This window comes from Oncorhynchus masou, chromosome 24, assembly GCF_036934945.1.
Source record: "Oncorhynchus masou masou isolate Uvic2021 chromosome 24, UVic_Omas_1.1, whole genome shotgun sequence".
Classification (NCBI taxonomy): Eukaryota; Metazoa; Chordata; class Actinopteri; order Salmoniformes; family Salmonidae; genus Oncorhynchus; species Oncorhynchus masou.
This window is the reverse complement of record NC_088235.1, coordinates 86,038,228-86,053,087: the sequence shown is the minus strand read 5'-3', so window position 1 is coordinate 86,053,087 and position 14,860 is coordinate 86,038,228. Positions and strand designations below refer to the sequence as shown.

At 42.2% G+C, this 14,860-nt stretch overlaps 2 protein-coding genes across 6 annotated transcripts in view; both read left to right on the top strand.

Moving 5' to 3' along the window:
* Positions 1-7,628, top strand: part of LOC135512899 (tetratricopeptide repeat protein 39A-like) — a 36,227-nt gene extending 28,599 nt beyond the window's left edge. For 3 of the 5 annotated variants that reach the window (XM_064935387.1, XM_064935389.1, XM_064935388.1), the window contains exons 11-19: positions 141-200; positions 361-522; positions 740-831; positions 3,526-3,636; positions 3,773-3,893; positions 5,206-5,317; positions 5,422-5,536; positions 5,690-5,806; positions 5,973-7,628. In XM_064935387.1, the coding sequence (XP_064791459.1) occupies positions 141-200; positions 361-522; positions 740-831; positions 3,526-3,636; positions 3,773-3,893; positions 5,206-5,317; positions 5,422-5,536; positions 5,690-5,806; positions 5,973-6,090 (1,008 nt within the window). In that variant the 3' untranslated portion in view covers positions 6,091-7,628. The remainder of the gene's footprint in view (positions 1-140; positions 201-360; positions 523-739; positions 832-3,525; positions 3,637-3,772; positions 3,894-5,205; positions 5,318-5,421; positions 5,537-5,689; positions 5,807-5,972) is intronic. The other 2 variants (XM_064935390.1, XM_064935391.1) reach the window with 1 other exon arrangement.
* A 577-nt stretch (positions 7,629-8,205) lies between these two features.
* Positions 8,206-14,860, top strand: part of LOC135512898 (RING finger protein 11) — a 37,573-nt gene continuing 30,918 nt past the window's right edge. The window contains exon 1 of the mRNA XM_064935384.1: positions 8,206-8,710. Within this exon, the coding sequence (XP_064791456.1) occupies positions 8,588-8,710 (123 nt within the window). The 5' untranslated portion in view covers positions 8,206-8,587. The remainder of the gene's footprint in view (positions 8,711-14,860) is intronic.

Below are 14,860 nucleotides of genomic sequence, written 5' to 3'. Positions count from 1 at the left end.
CTAATGTTTGGTATACTCAGTGTACAGTTAAAATATATTCCAGTTGTATTGATTTTGTGAAACTACTCTGAATTATTTAGTGCATAGGCCTGTACACACACTCTGTCCCATCAAAACAGTTCATAGTGTGTTGTTTTTAGGGATCCATCTTCTTGTTCTTCGCTGGTCGAATTGAGGTTATCAAAGGAAACCTGGATGCTGTGAGTGTGGATCAATGATTCCGACTACTACCAAAATGATTTTGTATTTAGACTCCAAATCTGGCCAGCTGTCACGTGTGTGTGTGTGTGTGTGTGTGTGTGTGTGTGTGTGTGTGTGTGTGTGTGTGTGTGTGTGTGTGTGTGTGTGTGTGTGTAACAGGCTATAGTGCGCTTTGAGGAGTGCTGTGAAGCTCAGCAGCAGTGGAATCAGTTCCATCACATGTGCTACTGGGAACTGATGTGGTGTTTCACATACAAGAGACATTGGAAGATGGCCTACTTCTATGCTGATCTGCTCAGCAAAGAGAATGCATGGTCCAAGGTGGGACATTCTGGAGTAATTGTATTTGTGCATATCAGTTCAATATAGTGCAGTATGAAGGACATCTGTTTCAGTACAGTAATGGTTGCATTATTTCGCTGGTAAATGGATTTGTTTGTTAAACAGCTTTTAATGTATTCCGCTTAGCCTTTAGAGGGACAAATCTATGTTGATGCTTACAGAGTTGCGGTAGTAAAACATGCACATTTCCCTCCAGGCAACGTATGCGTATATGAAAGGTGCCTACCTCAGCATGCTGACCAGGGAGGAATGCCAACCATTCAGGGAGAGCGAGGTAGCGCTATTCAGGTAGGTCACTGCAACAAAGACAATGCTATTTCTCTGTAAACAAATGAACAACAGACTTTCAGCATGCTTATAGAGAAGGGCGCTCAACAAATGACTGATGATTGGTTGAAAGAAATTGATAATAAGAAGGTTGTGGGAGCTGTACTGTTAGATTTCAGTGCAGTCTGATATTATTGACCATAAACTTTTGTTGAAAAAAACATGTGTTATGGCTTTTCAATCTCTGCCAAATCGTAGATTCAGAGCTATCTAATATAACTCAAAGGGTTTTCTTTAATGGAAGCTTATCTAATGTCAAATATGTAAAGTGTGGTGTGCTGCAGGGCAGCTTTCTAGGCCCTCTTCTATTTTTATCAATGCAGAAGGCATTCGGAAAGTATTCAGACCCCTTGACTTTTTCCACATTTTGTTATGTTACAGCCTTATTCTACAATTGATACCCTATGATAACAAAGCAAAAACAGGTTAATAAATGTTCACAAAAAAAACAGATACCTTATTTACATAAGTACTCAGACCCTTTGCTATGACACTCAAAATTGAGCTCAGGTAAATCCTTTTTCCATTGATTATCCTTGAGATGTTTCTACAACTTCATTGGAGTCCACCTGTAGTAAATTCAATTGATTGGACATGATTTGGAAAGGCACACACCTGTCTATATAAGGTCCCACAGTTGACAGTGCATGTCAGAGCAAAAACCAAGCCTTTGGGTTCGAAGGAATTGTGTGCTGAGCTCCGAGACAGGATTGTGTCAAGGCAAAGAATCAATCAATCAGATTTATTTATAAAGCCCTTCTTACATCAGCTGATGTCACAAAGTACTGTACAGAAACCCTACCTAAAACCCCCAAACAAGCAATGCAGGTGTAGAAGCGCGGTGGCTAGGAAAAACTCCCTTGAAAGGCCAGAACCTAGGAAGAAACCTAGAGAGGAACCAGGCTATGAGAGGTGGCCAGTTCTCTTATGGCTTTGCCGGGTGGAGATTATAACAGAACATGGCCAAGATGTTCAAGTGTTCACAGATGACCAACAGGGTCAAATTATAATAATCACAGTGGTTGTCAAGGGTGCAACAGGTCAGTACCTGAGGTGCAAATGTCAGTTGGCTTTTCATAGCCAATCATTCAGAGTATCTCTACCACTCCTGCTGTATCTAAAGAGTTGAAAACAGCATGTCTGGGACAGGTAGCACGTCCGGTGAACAGGTCAGGGTTCTATAGCCGCAGGCAGAACAATTGAAACTGGAGAAGCAGCATGGCCATGTGGACTGGGGACAGCAAGGAGTCATCAGGCCAGGTAGTCCTGAGGCATGGTCTTAGGCCTAAAGTCCTCTGAGAGAAAGAAAGAGAGAGAAAGAGAGTGAGTGAGAATTAGAGAGAGCATACTTAAATTCACACAGGACACCGGATAAGACAGGAGAATTACTCCAGATATAACAGACTGACCCTAGCCCCCGACACATAAACTACTGCAGCAGAAATGAGGAAGAGTACCAAAACATTTCTGCAGCATTGAAGGTCCCTAAGAACACAGTGGCCTCCATCATTCTGAAATGGAAGAAGTTTGTAACCACCAAGACTCTTCCTGGAGCTGGCCACCCGGCCAAACTGTGCAATCGGGGGAGAAGGGCCTTGGTCAGAGAGGTCACCAATAATCTGATGGTCACTCTGACAAAGCTCCAGAGTTCCTCTGTGGAGGTGGGATAACCTTCCAGAAGGACAGCCATCTCTGCAGCACTCCACCAATCAGGCCTTTATGGTAGAATGACCAGATGGAAGCCATTCCTCAGTAAAAGGCACATGACAGCCCTCTTGAAGTTTGCCAAAAGACACTGAAAGGACTCACAGACCATGAGAAACCCAGATTATCTGGTCTGATGAAACCAAGATTGAATTCTTTGGCCTGAATGCCAAGCGTCACGTCTGGAGGAAACCTCGCACCATCCCTATGATGTATCATGGTGTTGGCAGCATCATGCTCTTGGGGATGTTTTTCAGTGGCAAGAGACTGGGAGACTAGTCAGGATCGAGGCAAAGATGAACAGAGCAATGTACAGAGATCCTTCATGAAAACCTGCTCCAGAGCACTCAGTACCTCAGACTGGGTTAAAGGTTCACCTTCATACAGGACAATGACCCTAAGTACAGTGCCTTGCGAAAGTATTCGGCCCCCTTGAACTTTGCGACCTTTTGCCACATTTCAGGCTTCAAACATAAAGATATAAAACTGTATTTTTTTGTGAAGAATCAACAACAAGTGGGACATAATCATTAAGTGGAACGACATTTATTGGATATTTCAAACTTTTTTAACAAATCAAAAACTGAAAAATTGGGCATGTAAAATTATTCAGCCAGGTAGGCTAGTTGAGAACAAGTTCTCATTTACAACTGCGACCTGTTCAAGATAAAGCAAAGCAGTTTGACACATACAACAACACAGAGTTATACACGGAATAAACAAACAGAGTCAATAATACAGTAGAAAAAGTCTATATACAGTGTGTGCAAATGAGGTAAGATAAGGGAGGTAAGGCAATAAATAGGCCATGGTGGCAAAGTAATTACAATATACCAATTAAACACTGGAGTGAAAGATGAATAAGGATGTAACGTAAAACAAAATGTGGAAAAAGCCAAGGGTTCTGAATACTTTCCGACACAGCACTGACACACACACTTACCCCACCAGACATGCCACCAGAGGTCTTTTCACAGTTCCTAGGTCCAGAGTAAATTCAAGAAAACGTACAGTGTTATACAGAGCCATGAGTGCACGGAACTCCCTTCCATCTTATATAGCGTAAGTGGACAGCCAGTATGACAAGCTGTCGCCATTGGCGTCGGTTAATGGGGATCCTAATAAATAAAAACAAAAACAAGTCATTCTAACCAAATTAATCTTTATCTTATATTTATCTATTGTCTATCCATTCCAGGCAGGTACATGGGCTTAAGCAGAAAATTGCTGGAAAGTCTTTGCCAACTGAGAAGTTTGCCATCCGAAAAGCCCGTCGCTACCTGACTGAGAACCCAGTCACACTACCTGCACCTCCTCTGGTCAGTACAAGTCTCCAAAACCCGACCCTTGGTGACTTTTTTGGCATCGAAGAACTGAGTCACTGCCTACGTCACTACCTTATTCGCTTAAATAAAATTGAAAATGTAGCTAACAAGGTTATTTTTAATGAGTGCATTTCTGAAGTGGGAAGTGCATCGACTACCTTCACTAAAACCACTGGATGTCACAGGATTCTTCTGTTGAAGGAGAGGCGGACCAAAACGCAGCGTGGTTATTGTGATACATCTTTAATGAAGATGATAAATGAACAATATACAAAACAAGAAATGTGAAAAACCGAAAACAGTCCTATCTGGTGTAACAAACACAAAGACAGGAACTATCACCCACAAAACCCAACACAAAACAGGCTACCTAAATATGGCTCCCAATCAAAGACAATGACTAACACCTGCCTCTGATTGAGAACCTTATCAGGCCCAAACACAGAAACAGACAAACAAGACATCCAACATAGAATGCCCACTCAAATCACACCCTGACCAAACAAAACATAGAACATACAAAGCAAACTATGGTCAGGTTTTGACACTGGAATGGTTTTGCCTGCAAACTTTGGTTTAAAATCGCAATTTTCTGGCATGTCTGCCTTGTGATTTGTTGAGAGAGTTGTCTGTCTGAAGAAGACCCACCACGGAACAAATTTCTTTCCATTATCGAAGTTGCCAAAAGAGTCCGTCATTGCCTCCCGGGTGGCGCAGTGGTCTTGGGCTGTGCCACCAGAGACTCTGGGTTCGCACCCAGGCTCTGTAGCAGCCGGGCGCGACCGGAAGGTCCATGGGGCGACGCACAATTGGCCTAGCGTCGTCCGGGTTAGGGAGGGTTTGGCCGGTAGGGATTTCCTTGTCTCATCGCGCACTAGCGACTCATGTGGCGGGCCGGGCGCAGTGCGCGCTAACCAGGTCGCCAGGTGCATGGTGTTTCCTCCGACACATTGGTGTGGCTGGCTTCCGGGTTGGATGCGCGCTGTGTTAAGAAGCAGTGCGTCTTGGTTGGGTTGTGTTTCGGAGGACTAATGGCCTTCGACCTTAGTCTCTCCCGAGCCCATACAGGAGTTGTAGCGATGAGACAAAATAGTAACTACTAACAATTGGATACCACGGAATTGGGGAGAAAAGGGGGTCAAATAAAAAAATTGGGGGAAAAATTAAGTCCGTCATTGAAACCAGACCCGAGTCACTGTTGGCTAGGGTCTGGTTTTCAAGACTAGGTCAGTACTGCGTGGTCTGACCGCATGTTCACTATTACAGTGTAACTGTGACACTCTATGGCCTTGTCTGTCCTCTGCAGGAGATGATGTATATCTGGAACGGCTACACAGTCATCGGGAAACACAAAGACCTGACAGAGGGCATGCTGAAAACACTGGACGAGGCACAGGCGAAACTCGAAAGTAGCCCAAGTAAGTAACACAAACTCATGTCCCCCTTAGAGACTAGATATTGCCCCTACACAGTCTATTGTGAGAGAGTGATGGGCCTGAGTGTCGTATGTTGTGTTCCTCAGGGACCGAGTTCTCCATAGACGACCAGTGTCTGCTGAGCCTGCTTAGAGGTCTCTGTCTGAAGCACCTGGGACACCAGGAGGAGGCTGAGCACTACTTCACCCTTGTCCTCTGCAAGTGAGCTCAAAACATACCAATATTGAGCACATACTCAAATTTTCACAATATGACAGTAGAAGAGACCTACTCGATTACTATTCCTTACAAGTTTAGCAAATACTTCCTTTCTTGTTTAAATCCTGATCTCTGCTGTATTTTTACTCTTGTCAGTGAAACACAGATCAAGTTTGATCACTACTTGGTTCCCAATGCACTGCTGGAGCACGGGCTGCTATGTCTGGAACAGGGGAGGAAGGAGGAGGGAATCAAACTACTGGAGACAGCCAAGTGAGTGTCTTGGTTCTTACACAACATTATTATCTCCACCCATCCCATTACAGTAGTTCATTGGAATTCTTAAACATGACTTGTTTACAATAATTATATTAGAACAGATAGTTAAATCATCTGGTCAAGCTGTTTCATTGATCTGCTCTTTCCCCAATATTTAAAGGCAAAGTTACAAAAACTACTCCATGGAATCGCGGACACATTTCAGAATCCAGGCTGCTTTGCACAAGGCCAAGGCCACAGATGAGAATGGAATTCACACCATGCCCTCCAGCCCGTAGCTTTAGGGCATGGCAGGCCCAAAGTCCAGCAATCCCAAAGTGCACAGCCCAATGCAGCAGGGATGAGGCAGAGTACCAAATCACCCACTACCAGCAACAAGTGCTTGACTTGCCAGCCATCAAGCTTTCAAAAAGACACAACACTATTACACTAAACAGTCAAAAGCATACAGACACTAGTATTTACTCAGACAAAGAAAATCTACGCAATATATAGAAAATACCTCACTAATAGATGGAAATTTACAGGGTCTCATCCGTCATTGCAAAAACCTATTCGTTACCAATGCCTGAATATTCTCCCTCTAGTATAAATACATAAATTCACTGACAAACATGTAGTTTCACACCTGTCACAAGGGTTTTTGCAACATACAGTATTCGAGTGGTTAACGGTATTCTTCCTGGGTTTTACCCTCTGCTCGAAGCTAATGACTAAAATCACTGTGTCCAATCTTGGACAAGGTCTGTCTTGGGTTGACAATGTTCTATGGCAGGTAACCTCCTTCCCTAATGCTTTTATCTCTGTGATTATTCTACTGGATTTATTCTTATTTCTTCATTTTCACCCTCCTTTCCCCACTCTGAACAGCTCAATGGAAGTTTTGGCACATTGGATCAACTGAAACACTTTCTGTGAAGGCATGCATGACCAGTCCAACTGAATTTTTGTGAAAATAGTGCCCACTGACTGCACAAAGTCAACCGTGCAAACTCACATTGCAGGAATACACGTGTGATGGTTAAGGGGTTATTTTGTCTGTATTTATTTATTAACTGTAATGGCGCATTTTACTAAATTGTCTCGTTTTAAGTGGACAGATGAATGTGTCTTTTAGAAAGGCAGACTCTTTCCTTGTTATCTTAATGTGGACACAATCCAGCAGTACTTGAGCTCAAACAAACAGTTCCATATGTAGTAAGTGAAGCGTTGACAACCACTAGAGCCTTCCATATATATAAATATACACCTCCAACATCAACCTATACAAGAATGACTTATAGGAAAATATTATATATTAAATAGTTCCTTTCCTGTGTAATAAATGAGCTAATAGACTGTATGACCAATGTTATTTGTAATTAGATTTTTTTTCTCCTTTTTCATGTTCTATGATTATTGAAACTTTATGTACAACAAGATGAGTATCCAACCCCAAGCACTAGAATGGTGTCTCAAGTTTAAATGTAATCAGAGCTGATTTATTCATACTTAGAATATGGTTTTGGGTGAAAGCAATTGACCAGTCATTCATTTAGACTTTTCTAACGGGTGGAGGAAATGTAGACATTGATTCATTTTAAATATAGAGATGATTGTAGTTTGGGATGTTCAAATTATTATGTTAGACATTACTTGTTTTGTTCCATGGTTTTCTTTGAATTAACTGATATTAGTACAAACAATCTTATTAGCACTGTGATGTTGAGGTCAGCATATTATATGGGAACTGGCTACTAAACAGATTGACATTCCTGGGCCTGTACATAATGAATGTTTGTTTTTTAATTTAACATTAAATGATAAGTAACTGAAATTGAGTCTGGTTATTTTTTTTACTCTTGTATGAGCTATTTGCTTTTGGATGAACTGCACTCTGAACACCAAGCTGCTGTCTGGTTTTCAAATTGGTATTGTTTGTGTACTTATTTCATATAACAGTATAAAGTGACTAGGAACAGTCAAAACTGCCATATTAGGCAGCCAGGAACCAACTACGACGTGCTGTAAGGCACATTCAACTAAACTGTATCCCCTCCTTCAATAAAACACAGAAATTACAAATATATTGCACATTTAACAAAGTAGGTAAAAGCATTTTATACCACAGTAACTGCTACTGAAATAACGTTTCCTTGTGATTACGCACTACTACTAGTGTACATGCAGACGCAGTTATGTAGAAAACTGCCAACGAACAACTATCTATCTGTACTTAGCTACATACTTGCTTGTTACATTGTAATTCATGTTAAATATTACCAAATATAATTATGTATCAACGGTCTGATTGGTGAGATGGTGGAGAGCTTCCTTAATACAGATGGCAGTTGATTGGTCCGTGCATCAAGGGGCGGTGTTTCATGTTGCTAAGTTCGTTACCTTCCCCGCGTTTGACTGGGCTGGAAAGTCCCTTTCAAATGGTCTTCAGTCTGAAGATGAGAATCCGTTTTTAGAGCATTAATAACTATTAGGTGTTTAGCATTATTACGTTCAACCTGCACACAGGCGTTGTGAGAGTTCTAGCTAGCAAACAACCGCTAAATCACTTCAGTTTGAGGGTGTACATTGGCTCGGTGGCCAGCCAGGCTCTTTGTGTAGGGATGTTTTGTTTTTGTTGAACATCACAGCTCTCGTAGCTTGTTAGAGTATTTGCAATGTGTTGAAGCCCATAATATTGATAGCATACGGTGCGAATTTTGACTGAAAGGTTAGAAAAAGTAACCTGTGGACGTTGCAAAGCGACAAAGATATAAGGAGTTTGACGTCGAGGAGATGGGGAATTGTCTAAAATCTCCAACCTCGGATGATATTTCCTTGCTTCATGAATCACTATCGGATAGAGCTAGTTATGGTGATGGTGCAGATCCAGATCAGGAACCACCGCCACCATACCAGGTAGGTCATTAGCTACTAGCTACTGGTTAGCTTGCTGGCCAGCTATACAGTATTTAAATAAATTCAAGGTTTGACATGCGAAGGAACTTTACAATTTGGTGCTGCCTTTATGTGGCGCTAGCAGCTGGCAAACCGAAGTTTAAAAAAAACACTGCACTCAAGCTTGCCAGCCAGTTATGATTTTCAGATGTTCATGTAAACAGTAATAACCAGCTGACTCTGGGAGATATGGCAGGTATACATAAACACACAGCCTTACATTGTTTATTAATGCTGCACACGACCATCAACTAGCTGTCCTTTTACATTATCATCTTGTTCTATTTCTACAAGGATTTAGGGGTGTAATGACAAGTTTACTATTGCTGCAGTCTTTAGTTTTATCAGACCATCATGTCTTCCTTCATTACATATCATCATCACAGAACACTGACCCAAGGGACTCATGAGATGCAAATTATCTTGCAATGCATTTTATGAGAACAGCCATGTAGTCACACACTACAGCAAAAAGAAACACAGATTGAACTCTTATGCCGATGAGAAAACAGCAGTCTTTGTGCTCCCTAATTGTTTTGGGACCAGGTTGTTGCAGGTCATTGTCATTATAATAATCCAAATATGGATTCCTTTTCTGTAAATCGGTCATGTTACGAAAGACTTTAGCCAGGAAGGAAAGTGTCACCAGGTTAATTCCCTATCTCAAATGTGAAGATAAGCATGTATTACACAGATCTTGATAGCTGGAGTCCCCCTGCCGGAACCCTTCCAGTAAAGGTCTCCAATGGCCATGGCTGACACGGGTGTCAGCTTCCACAACTCCCAGAGCTTTGGCCGAGTAGGTAGTCTTTCACCATAGTCTCCGGGTCTCATGTGACACCAGAATGATCCATGAATTAGTTTGAGCCTACTTACCAGAGTAGTACAAGACTGTAAGACGTGTTCAAGAGAACATAGCTTGCATGATGACGCATACCTAACTCACTTCGAAAAAGTAATTTTCCTTATAATTTATCTGTTTAGATTTTCTACTAATCTAAATTTAGAATATGTCTTTGTTCTTAAAAAATTGACATTACAAACAATTTACCAACCGGTAGAACTGAAGTTGACTGCATATGGCAACATTATAAGGGAGTACAGAACAGAATAAGTCATTTTTATTTTACCAAAATGCAAAGACCTATAATACCCATGAGGCCATTTAAAAGCCAAGGGAAAACAGCCTCTCTTAAGTGGCATCTGTCCAGATTATACCCCATAATACAAAGAAAACAAACAAAAACATTTTACTCTCATTTGCACAGAAATGCAGATTCACACACCCCGGATACTGTGTTTTTCTGCTGAAAACCACTCGTCTCTCATTTTCTCAGATTTCAGTGTTTACTTGAGTCCCTTGGGTCCAGGATCAGGAATTAATAAGAAGGGCTGGAATTCGACAGTCTGGAGCTGATTTTCCAGTAACAGACTGGATGGCAGGACGCATTGTGCAATATCCTGGTTAAACAGCTGAGGCTCTTGTTGGACTTTTCAACACTAACTGTCTTGTTTGAACCATAGCTTGAGCAAAGGAAGGCCAGATATCTACTTTAGGGCCCACATCATTTCCAATTTAGACACTTGCCTTGGGCACTCGCCAAGCATTTTCGATTGCACTTTTTGATTGCACTTTCTTCTTTTAAACAGAGACCTGCCAATGCTTGGTATGTTTGGAGAGCCTTGGAGCTGCACTTCTCTTGCCCATTTTCATTAAACAGCTGCACAGTTGCAGTTTTGATTGAAAAGGTCTATAATCATCAAACCTTCAGAGTAGAAAACTGGTAACATTTACAAATTAACCTAGGCTATGGTTAGACAAAAATGTAGCATATAATAATAAGCAAGTAATGTAAGAAATCCCTTGATATTAGACTAGGGTTGTTGTTGTTGTGGGAATAAATACCATTTGATTCCTTTACAGTTCTCAGCCCAGCAGTGAGGCTGTAAACACCAATAATGTTGATTTTCTTTTTTTTTTTTTTTTTTTTTTCGGTAAATAATTTCTTAATAAACAAGACTGACACATCCTCCTTGATTACCAGCTCAAAGGAGATGTTTATTGGGGGATTGTGTTACTGTCATCACCCTCCACTGCGTGGTGATCTGAGGAAGAAGGCTCCCCTATTATTTACTGTGTTACTCTGCAGTCTGTTGTGAGAGGAAGGGGTGTACAGAGCTAGTGGTAATTTGGATAGCAGCTGGCGAGAGTGCTGACTGACTGGGCCAGAGGAGATAACTGCCCGTCTGTGTGAGTGAAGGGGGGCAGGGTGTGTATATTTTTATTTATTTAACCTTTATTTAACTAGGCAAGCCAGTTAAGAACAAATTCTTATTTACAATGACGGTGTACCAAAAGGCAAAAGGCCTCCTTTGGGGACGGGAGCCTGGGATTTAAAAAATAAATAAATACAATATAAATATAGGACAAAACACACATCACAACAAGAGAGACACAACACTACATAAAGAGAGGCCTAAGAAAACAACATAACAGCAAAACATGACACCACAGCATGGTAGCAACACAACATGACAACAACATGGTAGCAACACAACATGACAACAACATGGTAGCAACACAACATTGAGCAAAGTCAACAGCACAAAGGTCAAGAAGGTAAAAACAACAATACATCATACAAAGCTGCCACAACTGTCAGTAAGAGTGTCCATGGTTGAGTGTTTGAATGAAGAGATTGAGATAAAACTGTCCAGTTTGAGTGTTTGTTGCAGCTCGTTCCAGTCGCTAGCTGCAGCGAACTGAAAAGAGGAGCGACCCAGGGATGTGTGTGCTTTGGAGACCTTTAACAGAATGTGACTGGCAGAATGGGTGTTGTATGTGGAGAATGAGGGCTGCAGTAGATATCTCAGATAGAGGGGAGTGAGGCCTAAGAGGATTTTATAAATGAGCATCAACCAGTGGGTCTTGCAACGAGTATACAGAGATGAACAGTTTACAGATGAGTATAGAGTGCAGTGATGTGTCCTATAAGGAGCATTGGTGGCAAATCTGATGGCCGAGTGGTGAAGAATATCTAGGTCCCATCACTGTAGCTACTGTCATCAAGTTTCCTGACATGGCTAATCCGAGGTCTATTTACCTCCTCACCCAATGACAGAGCAGAGGCCCTCTTTTATTTATCATATTCAGTATAGCACAAAGGCCATTATCCTATTTTATTGATCATATTCAGTCCAGCACAAAGGCCATTATCCTATTTTATTGATCATATTCATTCCAGCACAATGGCAATTATCCTGTTGTCAGTGTGTTTTATGGTTTGACCTGATTGGATTGAAAACCTTGCAGACATTGAAAAGGCTGCCTTCCTGTCACAGCTTGGGCTGGAGGGGAGAGCATGATCTAAGACTTACCAGCAGCGTGTGCTGGCCTGGACTGAGAACTAACACTAAATCTCCCCTCAGAGGTGTCATGAGGCCTGGAGGAAAGAATTGGAGGCAAAAGGAGGAGGAGGAGGAGGAGAGAACCTGTATCACAGTCACTGCTCTGGTGAATGGAAGTCTGGTCAACGTTTTGCTTTGAGCCAGCAAGCTCAGTTCGGGCTGTGAAGAGGGAAAGTTTTTGCTTTGGAGGGGCGGTCTAATGAGCTGTCAGACCTACTGCTGGCGGGAGAGAAAGGTGAGCTAGTGAAGGCAGAGGGCAAGAAAGCAATGAAAACAAAGCTTCGATTGGAATAGATGCTGACTTCACAATGTTTAAGACACTCACATTCACACCGCTGTACCAATAGTGAAAGGAAAATATGGGGATCATTTAAAATAATAATTCCTCACCAGTGAATTCCTCAGATGTGACTGACCATTTTTGTGTGGAGCTGCTCTGGTACCTGGTTCACCTGCAGATCCTTGGTCTCCCACTCCCACAGTGAACCAGCTGTCGAGCCTCACTTGCCTGGCTGTGCTTCCATAGAAATGCTTGAGGATAGGAGATGCAAAAAGAGATCAGTATTACTGTACTCTTGTTTCCCTGTTGTACTGCACCGTCTTGCACAGTGTGTCCTCTCTAACATTGTTGATTTGCAATAAAGTATCTTATTGTGTATAATGATAAATGTTTATCCCAGGCTCTGGCAACTGGGACTAGTTTTCTTCTAGTGGAAATCACATTTTATGTTATGCTTCAAGAGAAACGACCCTCCTCAAATGATCCAGTACAAAGACAAAATATACTTATTTAAATTTTATTTTATTTCACCTTATTTTAACCAGGTAGGCTAGTTGAGAACAAGTTCTCATTTGCAACTGCGACCTGGCCAAGATAAAGCGTAGCAATTCGACAACACAGAGTTACACATGGAATAAACAAAACATACAGTCAATAATACAGAAGAACAAAAGAAAACAAAAAGTCTATATACAGTGAGTGCAAATGAGGTAAGTTAAGGAAATAAATAGGCCATGGTGGCGAAGTAATTACAATATAGCAATTAAAAACTGGAATGGTAGATCGGCAGAAGATGAATGTGCAGGTAGAGATACTGGGGTGCAAAGGAGCAAAATAAATAAATACCAGTATGGGGATGAGGTAGGTAGATAGATGGGCTGTTTACAGATAGGCTAAGTACAGCTGCAGTGATCTGTAAAATGCTCTGACAGCTGGTGCTTAAAGCTAGTGAGGGAGATGTGACTCTCCAGCTTCAGAGATTTTTGCAATTCGTTCCAGTCATGGGCAGCAGAGAACTGGAAGGAAAGACGACCAAAGGAGGAATTGGCTTTGGGGGTGACCAGTGAGATATACCTGCTGGAGCGTGTGCTACGAGTGGGTGCTGCTATGGTGACCAGTGAGCTGAGATAAGGCGGGGCTTTACCTAGCAGAGACTTATAGATAACCTGTAGCCAGTGGGTTTGGCGACGAGTATGAAGCGAGGGCCAACCAACGAGAGCGTACAGATCGCAATGGTGGGTAGTGTATGGGGCTTTGGTGACAAAACGGATGGCACTGTGATAGACTGCATCCAGTTTGTTGAGTAGAGTGTTGGAGGCTATTTTATAGATGACATCACCGAAGTCGAGGATCGGTAGGATGGTCAGTTTTACGAGGTTATGTTTGGCAGCATGAGTGAAGGATGCTTTGTTGCGATATAGGAAGCCGATTCTAGATTTAATTTTGGATTGGAGATGCTTAATGTGAGTCTGGAAGGAGAGTTTACAGTCTAACCAGACACCCAGGTATTTGTAGTTGTCCACGTATTCTAAGTCAGAGCCGTCCAGAGTAGTGATGCTGGACGGGCGAGCAGGTGTGGGCAGCGATTGATTGAAAAGCATACATTTAGTTTTACTTGCGTTTAAGAGCAGTTGGAGGTCAAGGAAGGAGAGTTGTATGGCATTGAAACTTGTCTGGAGGTTAGTTAAAACAGTGTCCAAGGAGGGGCCAGAAGTATACAGAATGGTGTCATCTGCGTAGAGGTGGATCAGAGAATCACCAGCAGCAAGAGCAACATCATTGATGTATACAGAAAAGAGAGTCGGCCCGAGAATTGAACCCTGTGGCACACCCATAGAGACTGTCAGAGGTCCAGACAACAGGCCCTCCGATTTGACACACTGAACTCTATCAGAAAAGTAGTTGGTAAACCAGGCGAGGCAATCATTTGAGAAACCAAGGTTCTTGAGTCTGCCAATAAGAATGTTGTGATTGACAAAGTCGAAAGCCTTGGCCAGGTCGATGAATACGGCTGCACAGTAATGTCTCTTATCGATGGTGGTTATGATGTCGTTTAGAACCCTGAGCGTGGCTGAGGTGCACCCATGACCAGCTCTGAAACCAGATTGCATAGCGGAGAAGTGGTGGTGGGTTTCGAAATGGTCAGTAATCTGTTTGTGAACTTGGCTTTCGAAGACCTTAGAAAGAATAGGTAGGAAAGATATAGGTCTGTAGCAGTTTGGGTCTAGTGTCACCCCCTCTGAAGAGGGGGATGACCGCGGCAGCTTTCCAATCTTTGGGAATCTCAGACGATACGAAAGAGAGGTTGAACAGGCTAGTAATAGGGGTTATAGGTTATCATGCCTGTATTGTACATTCTTCAAGTATGAACACAATGAAGGACATGTTCCTTCGAAAAGACGTGAGTAAGACTGACTGTAATC